This window comes from Perkinsus marinus (assembly GCF_000006405.1).
Source record: "Perkinsus marinus ATCC 50983 genomic scaffold scf_1104296939758, whole genome shotgun sequence".
NCBI lineage: Eukaryota > Perkinsozoa > Perkinsida > Perkinsidae > Perkinsus > Perkinsus marinus.
Window position 1 is genome coordinate 530,692 of NW_003213081.1, and position 16,707 is coordinate 547,398.

Consider the following 16,707-nt stretch of genomic DNA (forward strand, 5'->3'; position numbering starts at 1 on the left):
ACGGGCTCAGAATCTGTCCGGCAGATACTACAACTCGCTAGTTGTGTGTTTGCGCGTTTGTGCTAGCGTGCAGAATTGCCTCGCTCGTTTGAGAAGCGGAGAATGAGTTATACCTTTATCAGTTGGTGTTTACTGTATCTCGGTTCATACGGATAATGCGAGTAATGCCCGCAGTGGAGCCAAACCTGCAGTATCGTCGCATTTAGGGCAGCAAGAAGGTAGGTGTAGACGGTGGTTTGTGATTATCACCGTGACAATGTCACATGACGTAACTCTCGTGGAATGCAGGGATGATAGACAGCAATTAAGTGTTACATGACTTGTGTATATCATAGTACGTAGGTCTAGTTCGTATTTCCTACGAAGGAATCTATTGAAACTATTACAGTAATACAGTAACAGTAGAACCGTGCTGAAATGACATCAAACGATTCGTTCTAAGTTTTGGAACAGTCAAGTATGGTCATATGTGAACAATCCTGTCAGGTAGTCTGACTCGGGCCTCTGTATACTTGCTCGTCCCACACGTGCTGTTCTCAGATCCCTTCATACCAGGCTCTACCAATCGTGGTAAAGATGCAGTGAAACTCCCAGTGTCGGCGTACTGGGGCTGCTTGTCCCACCAAAACGCGCTAGTCATAAAGTCACTGCTGGGCCCTGAAGCCCCTCGACAGTTTCGCGGTCTCGTAACGAGACTCTCGTTGATACTGCCTTCAAGCTCCGTAAATTCGTTCGAGCGGATTCCGTATCTAGAATTTATAAGAGTCATCCTTTATAAGTGTTCGCTTGATACTGACTAAGGTTGATCGACTGCGTGTTGTGAATTGCGACGAAATCATCGACATCCAGGATCTCAGATCCTGATCAGCGAGCATTGAGATTGTTAAACTTCTTCCTAACACATCGCACTTCTACGGCACCTGGAAGCTTATTCAGTTGCACCTGAATTCGAGTCTTCTAGCGAAGAGGCCGATAACGACGACTACCTCGGAGGCTCCGCAAGAATGGAATTTTGCCCGATACCAATCTTGACGACAACACCGACCTGTTGTCAGGTTTGACCCCAGCTTGCTCGGTCCTGGGGGACGTAAGGGAAGGAGTGATTGAAATTAAGCAGTGACAATTTATACAACTCATTCTAGCTAAAGCGATGAGGGAAGCTAGGGGGAAACACGACGTGTTCAACGTTAAACATGAAAAACAGCGGAGGCAGAAGACAGTATCGAAATTAGGCAGAGGCAATATAACTGAAGGAAGGGGTAATGGGCCACGGCACATCCAGTGCAATTGCATGCAACTGCAATTGCTGAAGTTGCATTTGCTCGCAATTGCACTTTTCGAGCGCACTTTATACATATCACTCGTGGCTTGTGACACCGTGTATTACTTCATATCTTAGCACACCAGCAGAAAACCTTCTCCGCAATGGTCTAGCTGAGTGGAACGCAAAGAGAAGATTTGCACAGAGGGCGGCAATTGGATTCCGATAGGGTAGTATCAATGATGTTACATATTCATCAATTATACGATATCACGCAGCATGCTATATGATGTAGCTTCATACGACCATAGTATAATTTTATTATCGAATTTTTATAAAGCTGCAAAACATACTTTACGCAAGTGCGGCGGATCATCCAAGCTCGAAGCAGTAGAAGTACTGTAGCTGGCGCACGTGCAGTGGGCGTGCGTGGACAGCTAACGTTCGTGCAGCGTGTGCTGCATTTGTGACGGCACGTTATGATGACGTGACGCGGCGGGGGGAGCGGGGGAGACTCCCCGGTGGTGGGCTAGTTCATGAGCCTTATCATGTCTGAGTTCGACACGTCAATCAGGGATAGCACCATAGAGGAGGATGCCTCTAACAAGTACTGCAGCACCTCACTCTCCTTATTCATGCAGAAACTCAGCGACTACCTTGGCCCGAGGAGACGCACTTCGTCATCGAGCTGCGCTTCTGCGATTTGCGCTCCCGGTACTAACACCAGCCAGGAAGACCTTAGCCAAGCTATTGTGGACCAGACCCCCCACCATACCATGGTCACTCACTTACTAACTACAGATGGCAGAGTCGTCTACGCACCCTATAGGAACAGCGGTTCACGGCCTGTGATTGAGGAACTCGCCGAGCGTATCGGATACGCTCGCACGGCTCACGCTGGAATCCAGCGGCTGGATACGGCATGGATACGTACACATGTACGTCGTTGTACATGGTTACCTCAGTTTAGTTTAACAGCCTCAACTACGGTAAGTCTCCCATCCAGGATTGATCGGGAACAGCACAGCGATAATCCAGTAAGAGAACACAAACCTGTGGGCCCAAAAACTCCGAACCCGAAACCTGTACGTCGGTCGGAATTCGAATAAGTTTTGCGATTCACAGGATTTGTGGTTCTTACTGGTTACGCCACATCACGCGAGACTGCCCAAAGCATGAAGGCTTTCCGTACAACGTATGTGCTTGGGCAATCCACGAGATCCAACCGGGGAGAGGAGGGTGTGCCGAAAGTTGACGATACGTCACAAACTGCGAGAGTCAAGTTGCATCATATTGTACACATTGAAACGCGGTATACGATCCGTTATCGTTGCCACGCCTTCTTATCATGTGAAACGCTTGCGCACACTGCGATTGTGTGCGTTGTGTGGTTGACAACTAACCTTGTCTACTTCGTAAACTCCAATTTTGACGAATTACCGTATTCGTTTTTTCATCGTCAGCTATCCCTAGAACCGTCAATAAAAACCAAGTACATTACTTTAACCAAACTTTTCACACAACATGGTATTGGCTCGAGAGGAGAGAAAAAGTGATGAGCCACTCACTGGTTGAATATCTCAATAATTCACCCCTGGAACATTGTCAATTTGATCTAAAAACCAAAACATGAACGCACAAATTACCAACAAATTTCGCCCGAAAAAATGAACGACGTAATTCTCCGATAAGAAAAGAGAAATGCTTTTTACAATTCTACGAACCGCGCTGTAGTCTGACATCAGCAATCTTCACTTGAAAAAAACCGAGAGAATCACTAAGGCGCGAAAACACGTTCAATCAAGTTTCTGTTATTCTATCACTAAGTAGACGTTAGTTCTCTCAATCGAGATCATGCAACATTCACAAGAAAATTTCCAATAATTTTTCCTCTAAAAAAATTAACCTTCTATGGTGAGCATCAGCTCAAACCAGTGTCGGAATATGTGTGTGCTTTCCTCAGCTGAACTTAGGGGTTTCCTCACTAATTATACAAGTTTTCCCACGATTTCGGGTAAAAGTGTACAGAATCCAACAAGAATTTTCATATTTTCACCACCAATTCATGTAGTTTACCATATGCATATATTTTTCACACTGCACCAAAACCCAACGTAAAAAAGAGTGAAAAAATACGTCCTACCTTAGCAGGCTGTTGTTGCTCATCACAAAGAAGTTCTGCGCCGTACCCGCGGTCTTTCGCTTCTTTCACAATCAATTTTATCACGTCTTTCCAATCCTTTTCGGAAAAACTTGAGGAAAAAATCGAGAAATCATATCGCTCTTTCATATCGCATTTACCCGAAATTTCTATATTTCCCACAATTTCATGAGAAATCTCATTATTTTCCCACAATTTCATGAGAAATTTCTTTATTTTCCCACAATTTATGAGAAGTTTCATTATTTTCCCACAATCTCATGAGAAATTTCTTTATTTTCCCACAATTTATGAGAAATTTCATTATTTTCCCACAATCTCATGAGAAATTTCTTTATTTTCCCACAATTTATGAGAAATTTCATTATTTTCCCACAATTTGTGAGAAATTTCATCCTTTTCCCACAATGTATGAGTAAATTCATTATTTTCTCACAATTTTTCATGAGGAATTTCATTATTCTCCCCCAACTTCATGAGAAATTTCATTTTTCCCATTTTTTTAAATTTTTTTCCACCAAATCTGTACGAATCCTCAATATTCTCCACATTTTTACGGGAACCTTATCTTATATAAAATTTCATTATTTTGCCCCCAAATTTTCACAAATTTTCCTGAAATTTTCCTGAAAAACCTCACTGTATTTACTCTTCGATCAAAAGCCTCAATTTCGGCATAGTCTTCGACCACCCCTCCTTAGTCATGTTCGCCACTTGTTCTGATTTGAGATTCTTCCACATATTCGTGTATACAAATCTGAATCAAATAGGAAGTTTTATATCTATCAGTTTTGAGAAGTGTTGGAGGGATAGATGTTTGCTTTCCTCAGCTGAGCTCGGGGAATTTGGGTAGAAGTGTACAGAAACCAACAAGAATTTACCAAATTTTCCTCATAATTTTCATAGTGTCACCAACACCAACACATGTAGTTGATGATGACCATGTGCATATCCCTTTCCCCCCACATTTTCATATTGTCATCATCATCACCAACACATGTAGTTGATGACCATGTGCATATCCCTTTCCCCCCACATTTTCATATTGTCATCATCATCACCAACACATGTAGTTGATGACCATGTGCATATCCCTTCCCCCCCACATTTTCATATTGTCATTATCATCATCACCAACACATGTAGTTGATGACCATGTGCATATCCCTTTCCCCCCACATTTTCATATTGTCATCATCATCATCACCAACACATGTAGTTGATGACCATGTGCATATCCCTTTCCCCCCACATTTTCATATTGTCATCATCATCACCAACACATGTAGTTGATGACCATGTGCATATCCCTTTCCCTCCACATTTTCATATTGTCATCATCATCACCAACACATGTAGTTGATGACCATGTGCATATCCCTTTCCCTCCACATTTTCATATTGTCATCATCATCACCAACACATGTGCATATTTTCCCATACCATATATAACTAACGGGCTCATTTCAGAGCGAAACCGCGCGCGTGAACAAAACGATATTTTCGTCGTTTTTTCCTTAAACGAGCTATGTATTTTTCCATGAAAAAAATCCCAAAAATTTCCAATTTGAATTTCCTCCTCATCCGTGCGCCCTTCAAACTATTTAAATAAATTCCAACCTAAAATGAATAAAATCAATACTCCTACTTGAAAATTTCCTGCGCAACGAGTAACTTCGCCGTTTTCTCGGGAGCCTGAACGATCGCCGTACTGTTCGCCACAAGAGCTTTCGAAATGCTCTGCATCGACGCAGTATCAAACTTAACAGAAACCTGAAAGAAAACAATCGCACTGCGAAGAATATCTTTAGGTTCACCATGGCACCTCACAGATAAAAAGATTCTTCACTTACATCGGATGGTAAGCCGAGTTTTCGACACTCATGTCTTATCGAATCTTCCGTAACTTCTATCGGAATCGTAATTTGCCCGCGAGTGTACCACCCCAGAACATACCTACACATAGGCACACACCGCGCTCGCCCATTTAATCGATTTTATTCCTGAAAGATAAATTATGAAATTTACGCACAACTGAATAGAAACCCCCGAAAAAATTTCGTAAAATTATTTTTCCCAAAAAATCCTTTTTTTTCTCATCAATACACACAGACTCACTTCGACCACAAAATTCATAATGTAATAAATTTCCGGAAAATTTTCCCAAAATTTTTTCCACCTACTTCTTACGGGAACAATTCTGGTTGCGCTTCGTTCAACTCCACAGCGCTCGTCGAACCTTCCTCCAATTCTTCCACTCTTTTACTCAGCAAAGTCGCCGGTTTACTTTCCAATTCCGAGATCAATATGGAATGACGGCGGCCACGTACGTCAATTTCAATATATTCCTACGGGAGACAAAAATGCACAATAAAAATCGCTTCGCTCCGCCTAGTTACTCCTGTAGATGAACTCGAGGCGGTAGAGCGATCCGAAATCTTCCTTTTTTTGGGATTGTTTGTTGTGTTGTTGGTGGTAACTCGTCCTGAAATATAAGGGTTTTTAAAAGTGGGTTAAAACAGTACGTTGCCAATCGGATTTTTTCACCCATATATAAACGTTTGCCCCCCGGGAATCTCCCTTTTTTGGGGTTGTTTATGTTGTTCCTAACTCGTTCTGGAATATGATGGTATATTCACAATTGGGTAAAAACAGTACGTTAGATCCAAATCGGAATTTTTCACCCACTTATAAACGTTTCCCCCATATTACTATTTCTCTTCTCAACCGCGGGTCCGCCCCGACTATCATCACCAAGCACACCTAAATGGACCTCATCCGTATCTTACCATCTCAACCTAAAGATACCCACCTGTTCCATCAGGACTCTCCTCCTTTACCCTTCCACCTCTCTGTAGTTGCTCGCCAAGTCCAGTCGGAGAATTTGATGACATCAAAATTAACAATCTGTTCACAAAATGTTGGGAAAAAAATCTGGAAATTTGCGGAAATTTTTGAAAAATATGCACATGGTCATCAACTATTCCTTAAAAAGTCTAAAATCATTTTTCGACAAATTTCAATCAATACTATTCACGGTGATATGCAAATATATTTTTCACTCGTGTTTTTCATATCACTAGGGTGGTGAAACTCCATTGTGTCGAGTAAAATCCAAATTCATATTTTTCCATGCTGAAAGTATAAGAGTATGTAATGAAAATTTGTGAAAGGAATTCGAAAATGTGACATTTTCACGCACGATTATATTCACGTTGCTTTGAAATATTAATGTCCACTCGAAAAATATTCAATTTTGATTCACCTCTAGAAAAACATTTTTTTCATCATCACAATTTTATGCAATTTTTCCGCCCAATCGAAACATAAATCCCAAATTCTTTTCGTACCCTTTTTTCCATAACCAAAATTTCAACCAACAAAAAATTTTTCAAAATTTACGCAGTATTTAGATAAATTCTTCCCCCCAAAAACCCAGCGAAGCCCAACCATCAAAATCGTCACAACAAAACTCGCTTCGCTTCGCTAAAACGTTACTTGGTAGGAACGTGAGGAATATATAACACTTGGTAGTATCTTAGGTTCTTCCTGACAAGATACAAAATAGGTCCGAAAATAGGCATGAAAATTTCACTCTTTTGTATAAAATTTTCCCCAATTTTTCCATAGAATTTTCCGATTCTTTCCGATTCTTTCCCATTATTTCTTCACTTTTTTCTCAATTTTCACCAAAATTCCTCAAATTTTCCCAATAACCCATACCACACTTCCCCCACTATTACATGCCCTCCTATCGTCCTGACATCCGTACGGGTCCTGCAGCCTCCGGCTAACCCTTCCCTGCGATCCAGGATTATGAACAACTGCAGATGGATTTATTTTCGTGGCGAGTGACGCTGAAACTCTCCCTGCATAGTCATCATACAATTTTCCTTCACTTTGCTGCTTATCTCACAAAAAAAACAAAAATGACAAAAAAAATCGCTTCGCTCCGCCTACTTTTTCCCGCTTTTTTCATAGACATTCTCAACGCTCTTTTTGTCGGCTTCTTTTTCTCCCGCATTTCCTCATTTTTCTCGTCAATGTCATTTACATTTTCATCAACATTTCCCCGAGATTGCAGGAATTCGTGCAAATCTTTCAGTTCCAGAGCCTGAAATCATACAATCCGAATCGATCAGAATTTTTCGGAGAATTTTTCAACTACATAAGAGACGTTTTCCACATTCACATTATCAAAAACGGAGAGTAAGACTTCATTCCACCGTCTTCAGTGAAAAAAAAATATTATTATTTTTTTCCTTGCGCGACACCCATTCTAGGAGGCGAGTAATAGCCAGTATAGATGTATAGCTGCGGGCCTCAGTGAGTGCTGCCTGAGCCCTGGTGTGAAGCGGTAGGGAGCTCGACGAAGGTATTATTGGAGTTTCACGACTACCCCTTTTACGTGAAGTGGCGTCGTAAAACTCGTCGTGAAAAACGCGATATTCGCGATGATATGCAGTAGTCGTGAAATACCTTTCTCACTAGTAATTTTCATATCACTATTATTAAAAAATTATTATTTTCATTTTTTACAAAATTCTCAAATATCGAAATCATAAAATACCGTAAATTTACGAATTAACGCGCACAAAATAATATATTTTTTTCTCCTATATCAGCTTTTACTATCTTTGAGATTCGCGCTGCTGATAAACAGTGCGGGGGAAAAATTTTTCCGATTTTTTTCGGAAAATATTCCGATATTTTCGATTTTTTCCCGGTATCACCTATGAACTTAAGTAAAAGTATAAAAATAAAGTTGAATTTATCCACAAATTTAATTCTCTACATATTGGACTTTCATCCGTTTTCTGCGAGCGGAATATGTTTTTCACTAGTAGTGTTTTTCATATCACTACGGTGAAATTCCATCATCACTTGACATGATAAAAACTAAAATGATTAAAATAAGATAATATACATTTCCCATTTTCCCAATTATCAACTTTTACTACCATTTCGTCCTCAGCCATAACCCCCTCATCTGCATCGTCACTACTCGCCACTACTGGAGCCACAACACTACTGTTATCGTCAATGACTGCAGTCGAAGTAGCAGTAGATGATATTAGCAAATTCGGAGGATATTCGAAATGGGGTGTATCTGAAAATGAAACTTTTATATGAACAATCGTTTTCACAGTTAATAAAATCAAAAACCACCCGAGCAAAGCGTCAAGTAGTATTGTAAACAACAATGGAGAGAGAGATGGCTTGTTGGTCCATCGATTTAGGTATATATTTAGAGATGATTAAACTATGGAGTTTCACGACGACCCGTTTTACGTGAAGTGGCGTCGTAAAATTCGTCGTGAAAAACGCGATATTCGCGATGATATGCAGTAGTCGTGAAATATCACTAAGGTGGTGAAACTCCATTGTGTATTATCACTCGCGGAAACATATACTTCCTAAAAACGTATTACTCTACTTCACGTTAAACAAACTATTATCAAGTATCAACAACCAACCTACTTCCAACACAATAGTCTCTCAACACCACCCTAGCAGCCGCATATTCATCCGGGACTCTGAAAAGCATGTGCATGCGTGCAAGTGAAAATTCCTCCAAAATTCCCCTACCCTAATTTTAAGAATTTCTTATATCGCAATGCATACGCCGACAGCAGCGCTCGAGCTCTTCCCAATTTTCTGTAGTTCAACGTGCAATACTCCGCACATTTATATTGCTCCAACAACCTGGCAAAAACAACCCTTATTTTCAAATCGATCAACTGGGCGCGCGCTACTCGTCCAGTCCAACTTTCTCAACAATCAGATCTATAGAAGGCCTGTAATCTCGTAGGTAATCGATTGGCACTGTACCTGATTTTCAACGATGGAGTTTCACCTCGGTTAGTATCAAAAAAAATACACATTCACATTTCACTTCGCGTAAAACATGTGGAATGTGCGGATTTGTTTTCACTTCACTTCATATCGCGAGTTTTCACATGGAGTTTAAAACTACAGTGTTGGAATAATATTTATATATGTTTGCTTTCCTCAGCTGAGCTCAGAAGAGTTTATATACAAATTAAAGGGTAGAAGTGTAAAGAAAAAACCAACAATAATTTCCTCTCAGAATTTTCATGTTAAATGATAAAAATTTTAAGAATAATAACAACAACAATAACAACAACAATAACAATAACAATAACAACAACAACAACAACAATAACAACAATAACAACAATAACAACAACAATAACAATAACAACCACACTGTAAGGAATCATGAATTCAAATGAATTGAATAAAAATCAAGTAAAAAAATCAAAAAATTAATTTCTGAAATTCATAAAATTCATAATAAAATAACAACTCCCCAAATTGAACCTATTCCGTATACTACCACTAATAACGAGATCCGCTTTACTCCTCACCGCCGTAGGGAACACCAGCCCTGGACAATCGCATAATTGTATTTTATTTCCACCACCAAAATCTTCCGTCACCTACAACACCATGTTGTAAAAAGCGCGCGCCCAAGTGATCGATTTATATTACCAACTCCAGAGTTTGCAAATGTTTAGTTTTCCCAGGTTGTCGCGACATAGATACTTTTTTAGCTCCCCAGAGAGCATTGATGACGGTACCTAATTGGGCATGAATTGAATCTTACGCGCGGGAACCTAAGATACGCTTGGTTCATAAAACAATCACTGAAAGCTGTCGAAAAATATTAATTTTTCATTATTGGAGTTTCACCCGGGAATATGAAAAAAATATTTCACACAATTCACTTCGTGTGAAACACATAATGTGGTTTTTACGTTAAACAAATCGCCAAGTATTTCATATCAAATATTACGGCACTGAGGGAGTCATCCAACTCTCAGAAATAACGTTCCTAAGATCGCCTCGAGACTAGGATCAGCGATTATAATGGGGAAAATGTTCCGAATGAGCGATTATAATGAGGGGAAAATCTCGAAAATTGGCGGAAAATATCTTCCTAGCCATTTTGAAGGTCCAAAATTCGTTTCCTCCGAAAACATATCAATTTTTCGATGACCCCCTGACGCCACTTCACGTAGAATTTTATTATTGGAGTTTCACCCGGGGATATGAAAAAAAATATTTCACACAATTCACTTCGTAGAAAACAATTGCGTTTTCAGTCGCAAAAATTCACATGGAGTAAATAATGAGATTACTATAAATACTATTTGCACCACTTCACGTAAAACGCGGCGTAAAACTTCGATAATATTATTATTACTTTTCCCCACATTCGGGAATCCGACCATGCCGATAGTCACTTTATCATCATATTCAGCAGCATATTTTTTCAGCAATTCCATCAGGCCTTCTACCGTGAGTACCTATAAAAAGTGAAAATTCTTTTATATTGCATTTTCACCACCCTAGTGATATTTCACGACTACTGCATATCACCGCGAATATCGCGTTTTTCACGCCACTTCACGTAAAACGGGTTGTCGTGAAACTCCATTGTATCGAAAATCAAAAAAATAAAATCATTTCCCATAACCGGAGACCACGATTAAATATTGTTGGAGTTTCACGAGCCGTGATATGACAAAAAAAACACTCGTGAAAAATAAATTTCAATTCATTGCGAATATCGCGTTATTTTCATGGAGTATTACGCCACTTCACGTAAAACCAGTGAAAAAATAATTCCCCAACCCGGAAAAATTTACCCATTTTATTACATCACTATCATCGTCATTAATTCCTTTCCCGAGAGCCGCTTTGCTATCAGCCGAAACAAGTTCTTCCGTACTATCCTAAATGATAAAAAAATTTCACAAATTTTTCTATTTTTAACATTTTTTACGGAAAATTCCACCTAAAGGAACTCGGGGAATTTTCGGGAAATATTTTTCTTGATTTTTCAATCAGATTTCATCCATGCAAAATATTGTCAACTTCATTTCCTCATTTTTCATAATATTCAATAATTTCAGCCAGTAGTAGTCTATTAGATTTTTTTCGCGCGCCACAAAATTATCTGGCATGAATTGGACCTAATCCGTATCTACCACCGCTGAACCTAAGATACCTCTTCAGCAACTTTCATGACTTTTGATAACTCCTGAAGTGCCGAGAAGAATTCAAGTCGGACTCCGGCGTGCTCCTCCTCGAAATATCTGAGGTTCCCCGTCGTAAGATTCAGATTAGGCCCGATTCAGTACTACTTTTTCCACCCATCACGAATTTCCTTTGGCACAAAATCACTTTTATTCATCAACACAACCGAAGACTTTTTCCTCCCCTGCGCCTTCGCAACTTCCTCAACATATCTGCATATGTAAAAAGCGCGCGCCCGATTGATCGATTTCAAACTTACTTCGTAAGGTCTTCACAATAGTAGAACAGCGGATCTCGAGCATCCAAAATTTGGAAAATAACATCGCTCCGCTCAACTGTTCGCCATAGTTGCCGCCAGAAATCCAAATTTTTCTCGAATGGAGTGAGAATATATCCTTGCTGTTCTTCATAGTCTGCAAGTGTCTGTGAAGAAAAAAAATAATAAATTTTCAAAAACAAATACGAGCAGCGGAAAAAACGTTGAATTTGCATTTTTTTTCCGTAAAAAAATATTTTTCAAATTCAGAATTTGTTCCCTTGTGACCGACGAAATTTAATTGTTTAAAACAACATAACTTTTGCAATTGAAGAGGAATCCAGAATTCAATAAAGTGTATATTTTCCCACGCTCCAAATCGATCACGTGATCGATTTCTCCCTACTTTTCTCCACGACAAGAAATTGTCCATTTCCATATCAGCTAATTTCTCCGCTGAAATTCCCGGGGTCCAAAATGGACGTCTTGGGATTCGAACCTGCGACCATCCGATTACCCCCTCCCAGTCGAGCGCTCTACCACTACATCAATATCGATCTGCGGCTTCTCATGCTCGGCAGCTTCCTCCCGAACCAACACGTGGCTGTCAACGTCGACTAGCTGAGCATATCTCTGAGTTTCGAATCTGAAAAAAATTTTTAATAACGAATTTTTCCCCGAAAAATCACAAAAAAATTTGGAAAAACACTAGATTGTTAAAAAAAGGAATTAAATCTACCGTCATTGCTACTGTCGGAAAAAAATTCCCAAATATTCACTTGAGAATTTTCCAACGAAAACTTCACTTATAAAATAAAAGAGAAAAATTATATACGTTTAATAAAAAAATAAAATTTTATACGAAAAATAAAAGAGAACATAGTCATCATCGAAAGCGTGGAAAAATATGCACATGGTCAACTACATTTGGGAAATTTTGGGAGGAAATTATTGTTGGTTTTTTCTGTACACTTCTACTCTATAATTTGTATATAAACTCCTCTGAGCTCAGCTGAGGAAAGCAAACATATATAAATATTTCACAAAATGTCTGTACATTTCTACCGAAAATTCCTAAACTGAGGTTGGGAAAGCAAACATATATTCCTCCTCCAAAATTGATCAAAAAAAACTTCGCTCCGCCTTACTCGCGATGCGATTCTTCTGCTAACTTCATAAATTCCTCCAAATCGTTACGTTCCAAAACGGAGCCTTCCATAGCTGAAAAGGAAAGCGTATCTTAGGTTCACCAATAAAAGATTCAAATGAGGTCCAAAAAAGGCTCAAATTGATCGCCTCCGATGGAGAATTAGTTCACAAAAAATACTCGAAAATATTAAAAGAAAAATTTGGGGAGAAAAATATAGAATAACTCGTTTTTTAACGTCGAAATAATCGTGAATTTTTATGCAACTCTACCACCTTCAATTCTTTTCAATAAATATCAAGAGCAAGCGAGAACGCTCTTCTAGGAAGAATAATTTACCGCAATTTTTTTCCGGAAAAAAGGCCCGTAAAATCATCACAAAGTAAATATGCAATATCGTGAAAATTTTGCAAAAATTGATAGAAAAAATCACAAATATTTTCCCACCAATAAAGATATCTAAGGTTGCCTCCTCAAAGATTCATTTCATGTCCGATTTAGTACCTGTCGATTTATTCCCACCAAATTCCGTCGTATGCAGCCCCACCTTGGAAGCCGTGGAATGCTGCATGCGTCTACGCTGAGTAGAGGCTATCAAGGCCCCCCCTGAAAAAAACGTATCTTTAGGTTGACCGCGGCACTCACAGATAAAAAGATTCCCCTACTACCCATGTTGTTCTTAGAACTCGGTTGTCCTTTCTTCTTACCCATTCTGAACTAAACAATTTTCTTCTCCTTCTTCACCAATCGTGACAAAAGCTAAATCGATCAGATGGGCGCGCGCGTAACTTTCGATTTTATTAAATTCGCTCTATTTTGGGAATTCCTCCCTGTCTCGTGAAAGTGTTCGCAACAGAGTATATCTGTGCGATGTCATATTAGATTTGGTATTATCCCCGAAATTTATAAACTTGCTCACAACAGTGATTGAGGAGGAATATATATTTGCTTTCCTCAGAAGAGTTTATGCACAAATTATAGGGTAGAAGTGTACAGAAACCACATGGTCATCAACTACATGTGTTGGTGGTGATGATGACAATATGTAAATGTGGGGGGAAAGGGATATGCACATGGTCATCAACTACATGTGTTGGTGATGATGATGACAATATGAAAATGTGGGGGGAAAGGGATATGCACATGGTCATCAACTACATGTGTTGGTGATGATGCTGACAATATGAAAATGTGGGGGGAAAGGGATATGCACATGGTCATCAACTACATGTGTTGGTGATGATGATGACAATATGAAAATGTGGGGGGAAAGGGATATGCACATGGTCATCAACTACATGTGTTGGTGATGATGCTGACAATATGAAAATTATTGTTGGTTTCTGTACACTTCTATCCAAATTCGTAAACTCCTGGAGGGAAAACATATATTCCTCCAACACTAATTTTGAAATTCCCAAATGAACACCCCAAAAGTGAAAATAAATTCCTCATTTCCGTCTAGGAAATCTGTACCCGGCGTTCTGGTAGTTTCTGAGATACGCTATAGTGTTACCGGGGGAACCTCACTTTTGGATTTTCTACATGGCTAGGAGCGCTTCAATCGATTTCCCATGTAAATGCCATCACATCGTCATCTAGTGTGGAAATATATATGATTAATTTCCTTACTAATTATAGGAATTCATATTCATCTTAGAGTAGCAATATACAGGAATCATTACGAATTTCCCCAGAGTTGTCATATTGTTATCATCACCAACTCATGCGGTGTGTTTTACCCCACTGTTGTTACCAAACCCTTACTTCGTGTCCCCAAAGGTTATTTACTTTCCTCTCATGTTACTACTACCATCTATAACTCAACACTTCAAAGCGGCCAACCACATCACAACATGGTACACAAATTATCAATTACTACTCAAATCACGACCTTACCTTTCCAACACCGTCACCGCTGCTGGCCTCATGCTCCTCGGGGACGTCCTCGCACAACGGGAAAAGAAGCTTACCACCGTCGAGGTGAAGTACGACCCGTATCGAACTCTCGCCATGGTCATCAGCACCGCCCTCGTAACTCTGCCGTACGTACCCTTTATGCGTTTCCTGGACAGAGTCTTCCCCAACACGTTCATAGGAGCTCTTCAAAAGAGTATACTTAACGCCTCCACGGCAGCAGTGGTGAGTAACTCGTGGATCGTATATACAAGTACTACTATGGACGCTCTCCTCAAGGGGGAAACTGTGGTCAATGCGAAACGGCTGGGGAAAACCGCGCTCGCCCAAAGGATTCTCGGCGTGGCCGGTAACAGTGCACGGTTTTGGGTGCCGGTGAATACGATGACCTTTTGGATGGTGCCGCCACATTTACGCTTGACGGTGAACAGCATGTGTGGATGCGTTTGGTCACGTATGTTGAGTAGACTCTGTAATGATGAAGTATCTTTAGGTTGACCATGTAAGATACAAAATAGGTCCAAATGGTACCGCCATATTTACGCTTGACGGTGAACAGCATCTGTGGATGCGTTCGGTCATGTATGTTGAGTAGACATTATAATGATGAAATATCTTTAGGTTGACCATGTAAGATACAAAATAGGTCCAAACGGATCGTCAATTGATCCCATCTTTAATACTGACAGGTCTTTCGCATCGCGCATTCCTCCCATTTTGTACTGACCAGTCCTCCATTCTTGCGTTCAGTCCGTTACGGAAAAAGCGCGCGCCCAACTAATCGATTTTATTCAACCTTACCAAGTCTTATAAAATCTTGCATTTCCTCCACGCCACTATGCGAAGGCTACGGCAAAGAGCCAAAAGTGAACTTTCTTTCTCTTTGGCTGAGAATTCAAATATTGCATCGTTTTAGTGTTAAACTGCATTATCAACATTTCCAGTATGTCAACTACCACACGTCGAAGTAAGCTCTCGTGTACGCGTATTGGAGGAGGAATATATACATTCGCCTTCTTCCTCAGCTGAGTCCTAGAAGTGTACAAAAACCAACAGAAAAAAAACTCCAGAAATTCCCCAAAAAATTTTCACTATATAAGGTATATATAAGGTTCACTATATATAGTAATTTACTATCAGTAAATCACTGGAGTTTCACCCGTTTTACGTGAAGTGGCGTCGTAAAACTCGTCGTGAAAAACGCGATATTCGCGGTGATATGCAGTAGTCGTGGAATATGTTTTTCATATCACTAGGGTGAAACTCCACTATATATATTTTCACATCATCCTTTCTCTTCCATTTTCAGCTGCGGAGGTGCTATTGATGATCGCACTGATAATCTTCACCTGCGGCGCCTGGTCGAACAACGGACCGGTGCTTCAGTGGCTGACAGTCCTCATCTTTTTCTTCTCAGTTTACATCACCGGTAAGTTTTTCGGAAAAAAAATTTTCCTGTAAAAATTTTTTTCCTCCTCAGATTTGGTATTTTTCCCGGTTGATAAGAACTTCATCCACGACCCTTTTTATTCCACATATTCGAAGCTCACAGATCCTCACTACGAGACCAACCCCTACAACTAGATAGTGAGAATCTTCCCTGTGCGTAAACTGGTATCTTTTTATCTTCTAGAATCTTCGCTGTGCGTAAAAACGTATCTTCTCCAAAATCTTCGCTGTGCGTAAAGTGGTATCTTCTCTAGAATCTTCGCTGTGCGTAAAGTGGTATCTTATCATCCTTTAGAATCTTCGCTGTGCGTAAAGTGGTATCTTTTCATCCTCTAGAATATTCGCTGTGCGTAAACTGGTATCTTTCCCCTCAAAAATCTTCGCTGTGCGTAAAAACGTATCTTCTCCAAAATCTTCGCTGTGCGTAAAAACGTATCTTCTCCAAAATC

At 39.9% G+C, this 16,707-nt stretch overlaps 4 protein-coding genes across 4 annotated transcripts; 2 read left to right on the forward strand and 2 right to left on the reverse strand.

Annotated features, from left to right (window-relative positions):
• Positions 1-1,809: 1,809 nt before the first annotated feature.
• On the forward strand, positions 1,810-2,273 carry Pmar_PMAR029346 (hypothetical protein; the record flags this gene model as incomplete). Its single annotated transcript, XM_002782433.1, has 2 exons — positions 1,810-2,199; positions 2,232-2,273. 2 exons carry the CDS (start codon positions 1,810-1,812, stop codon positions 2,271-2,273), a joined length of 432 nt encoding a protein of 143 aa, XP_002782479.1.
• A 541-nt stretch (positions 2,274-2,814) lies between these two features.
• On the reverse strand, positions 2,815-6,316 carry Pmar_PMAR029347 (hypothetical protein; the record flags this gene model as incomplete). The annotated part of the gene is made up of 9 exons (XM_002782434.1): positions 2,815-2,876; positions 3,405-3,513; positions 4,072-4,179; positions 5,071-5,195; positions 5,276-5,378; positions 5,613-5,770; positions 5,822-5,907; positions 6,135-6,185; positions 6,235-6,316. The coding sequence occupies 9 exons, from the start codon at positions 6,314-6,316 to the stop codon at positions 2,850-2,852; spliced, it is 849 nt and encodes a 282-aa protein (XP_002782480.1). The 3' UTR covers positions 2,815-2,849.
• A 600-nt stretch (positions 6,317-6,916) lies between these two features.
• On the reverse strand, positions 6,917-13,607 carry Pmar_PMAR029348 (GTP-binding protein ERG, putative; the record flags this gene model as incomplete). The annotated part of the gene is made up of 19 exons (XM_002782435.1): positions 13,561-13,607; positions 13,397-13,498; positions 12,894-12,966; positions 12,292-12,391; positions 12,152-12,244; positions 11,749-11,912; positions 11,597-11,701; positions 11,461-11,548; positions 11,111-11,185; positions 10,654-10,756; positions 9,939-10,027; positions 9,784-9,886; positions 9,179-9,254; positions 9,012-9,128; positions 8,904-8,959; positions 8,384-8,532; positions 7,383-7,536; positions 7,195-7,246; positions 6,917-6,971 (listed from the first exon to the last, which is right to left on the reverse strand). The coding sequence occupies exons 1-19, from the start codon at positions 13,601-13,603 to the stop codon at positions 6,917-6,919; spliced, it is 1,797 nt and encodes a 598-aa protein (XP_002782481.1). The 5' UTR covers positions 13,604-13,607.
• A 1,085-nt stretch (positions 13,608-14,692) lies between these two features.
• Pmar_PMAR029349 (hypothetical protein) lies at positions 14,693-16,393 on the forward strand (the record flags this gene model as incomplete). Its single annotated transcript, XM_002782436.1, has 3 exons — positions 14,693-15,158; positions 16,119-16,238; positions 16,290-16,393. 3 exons carry the CDS (start codon positions 14,693-14,695, stop codon positions 16,391-16,393), a joined length of 690 nt encoding a protein of 229 aa, XP_002782482.1.
• Positions 16,394-16,707: the final 314 nt, after the last annotated feature.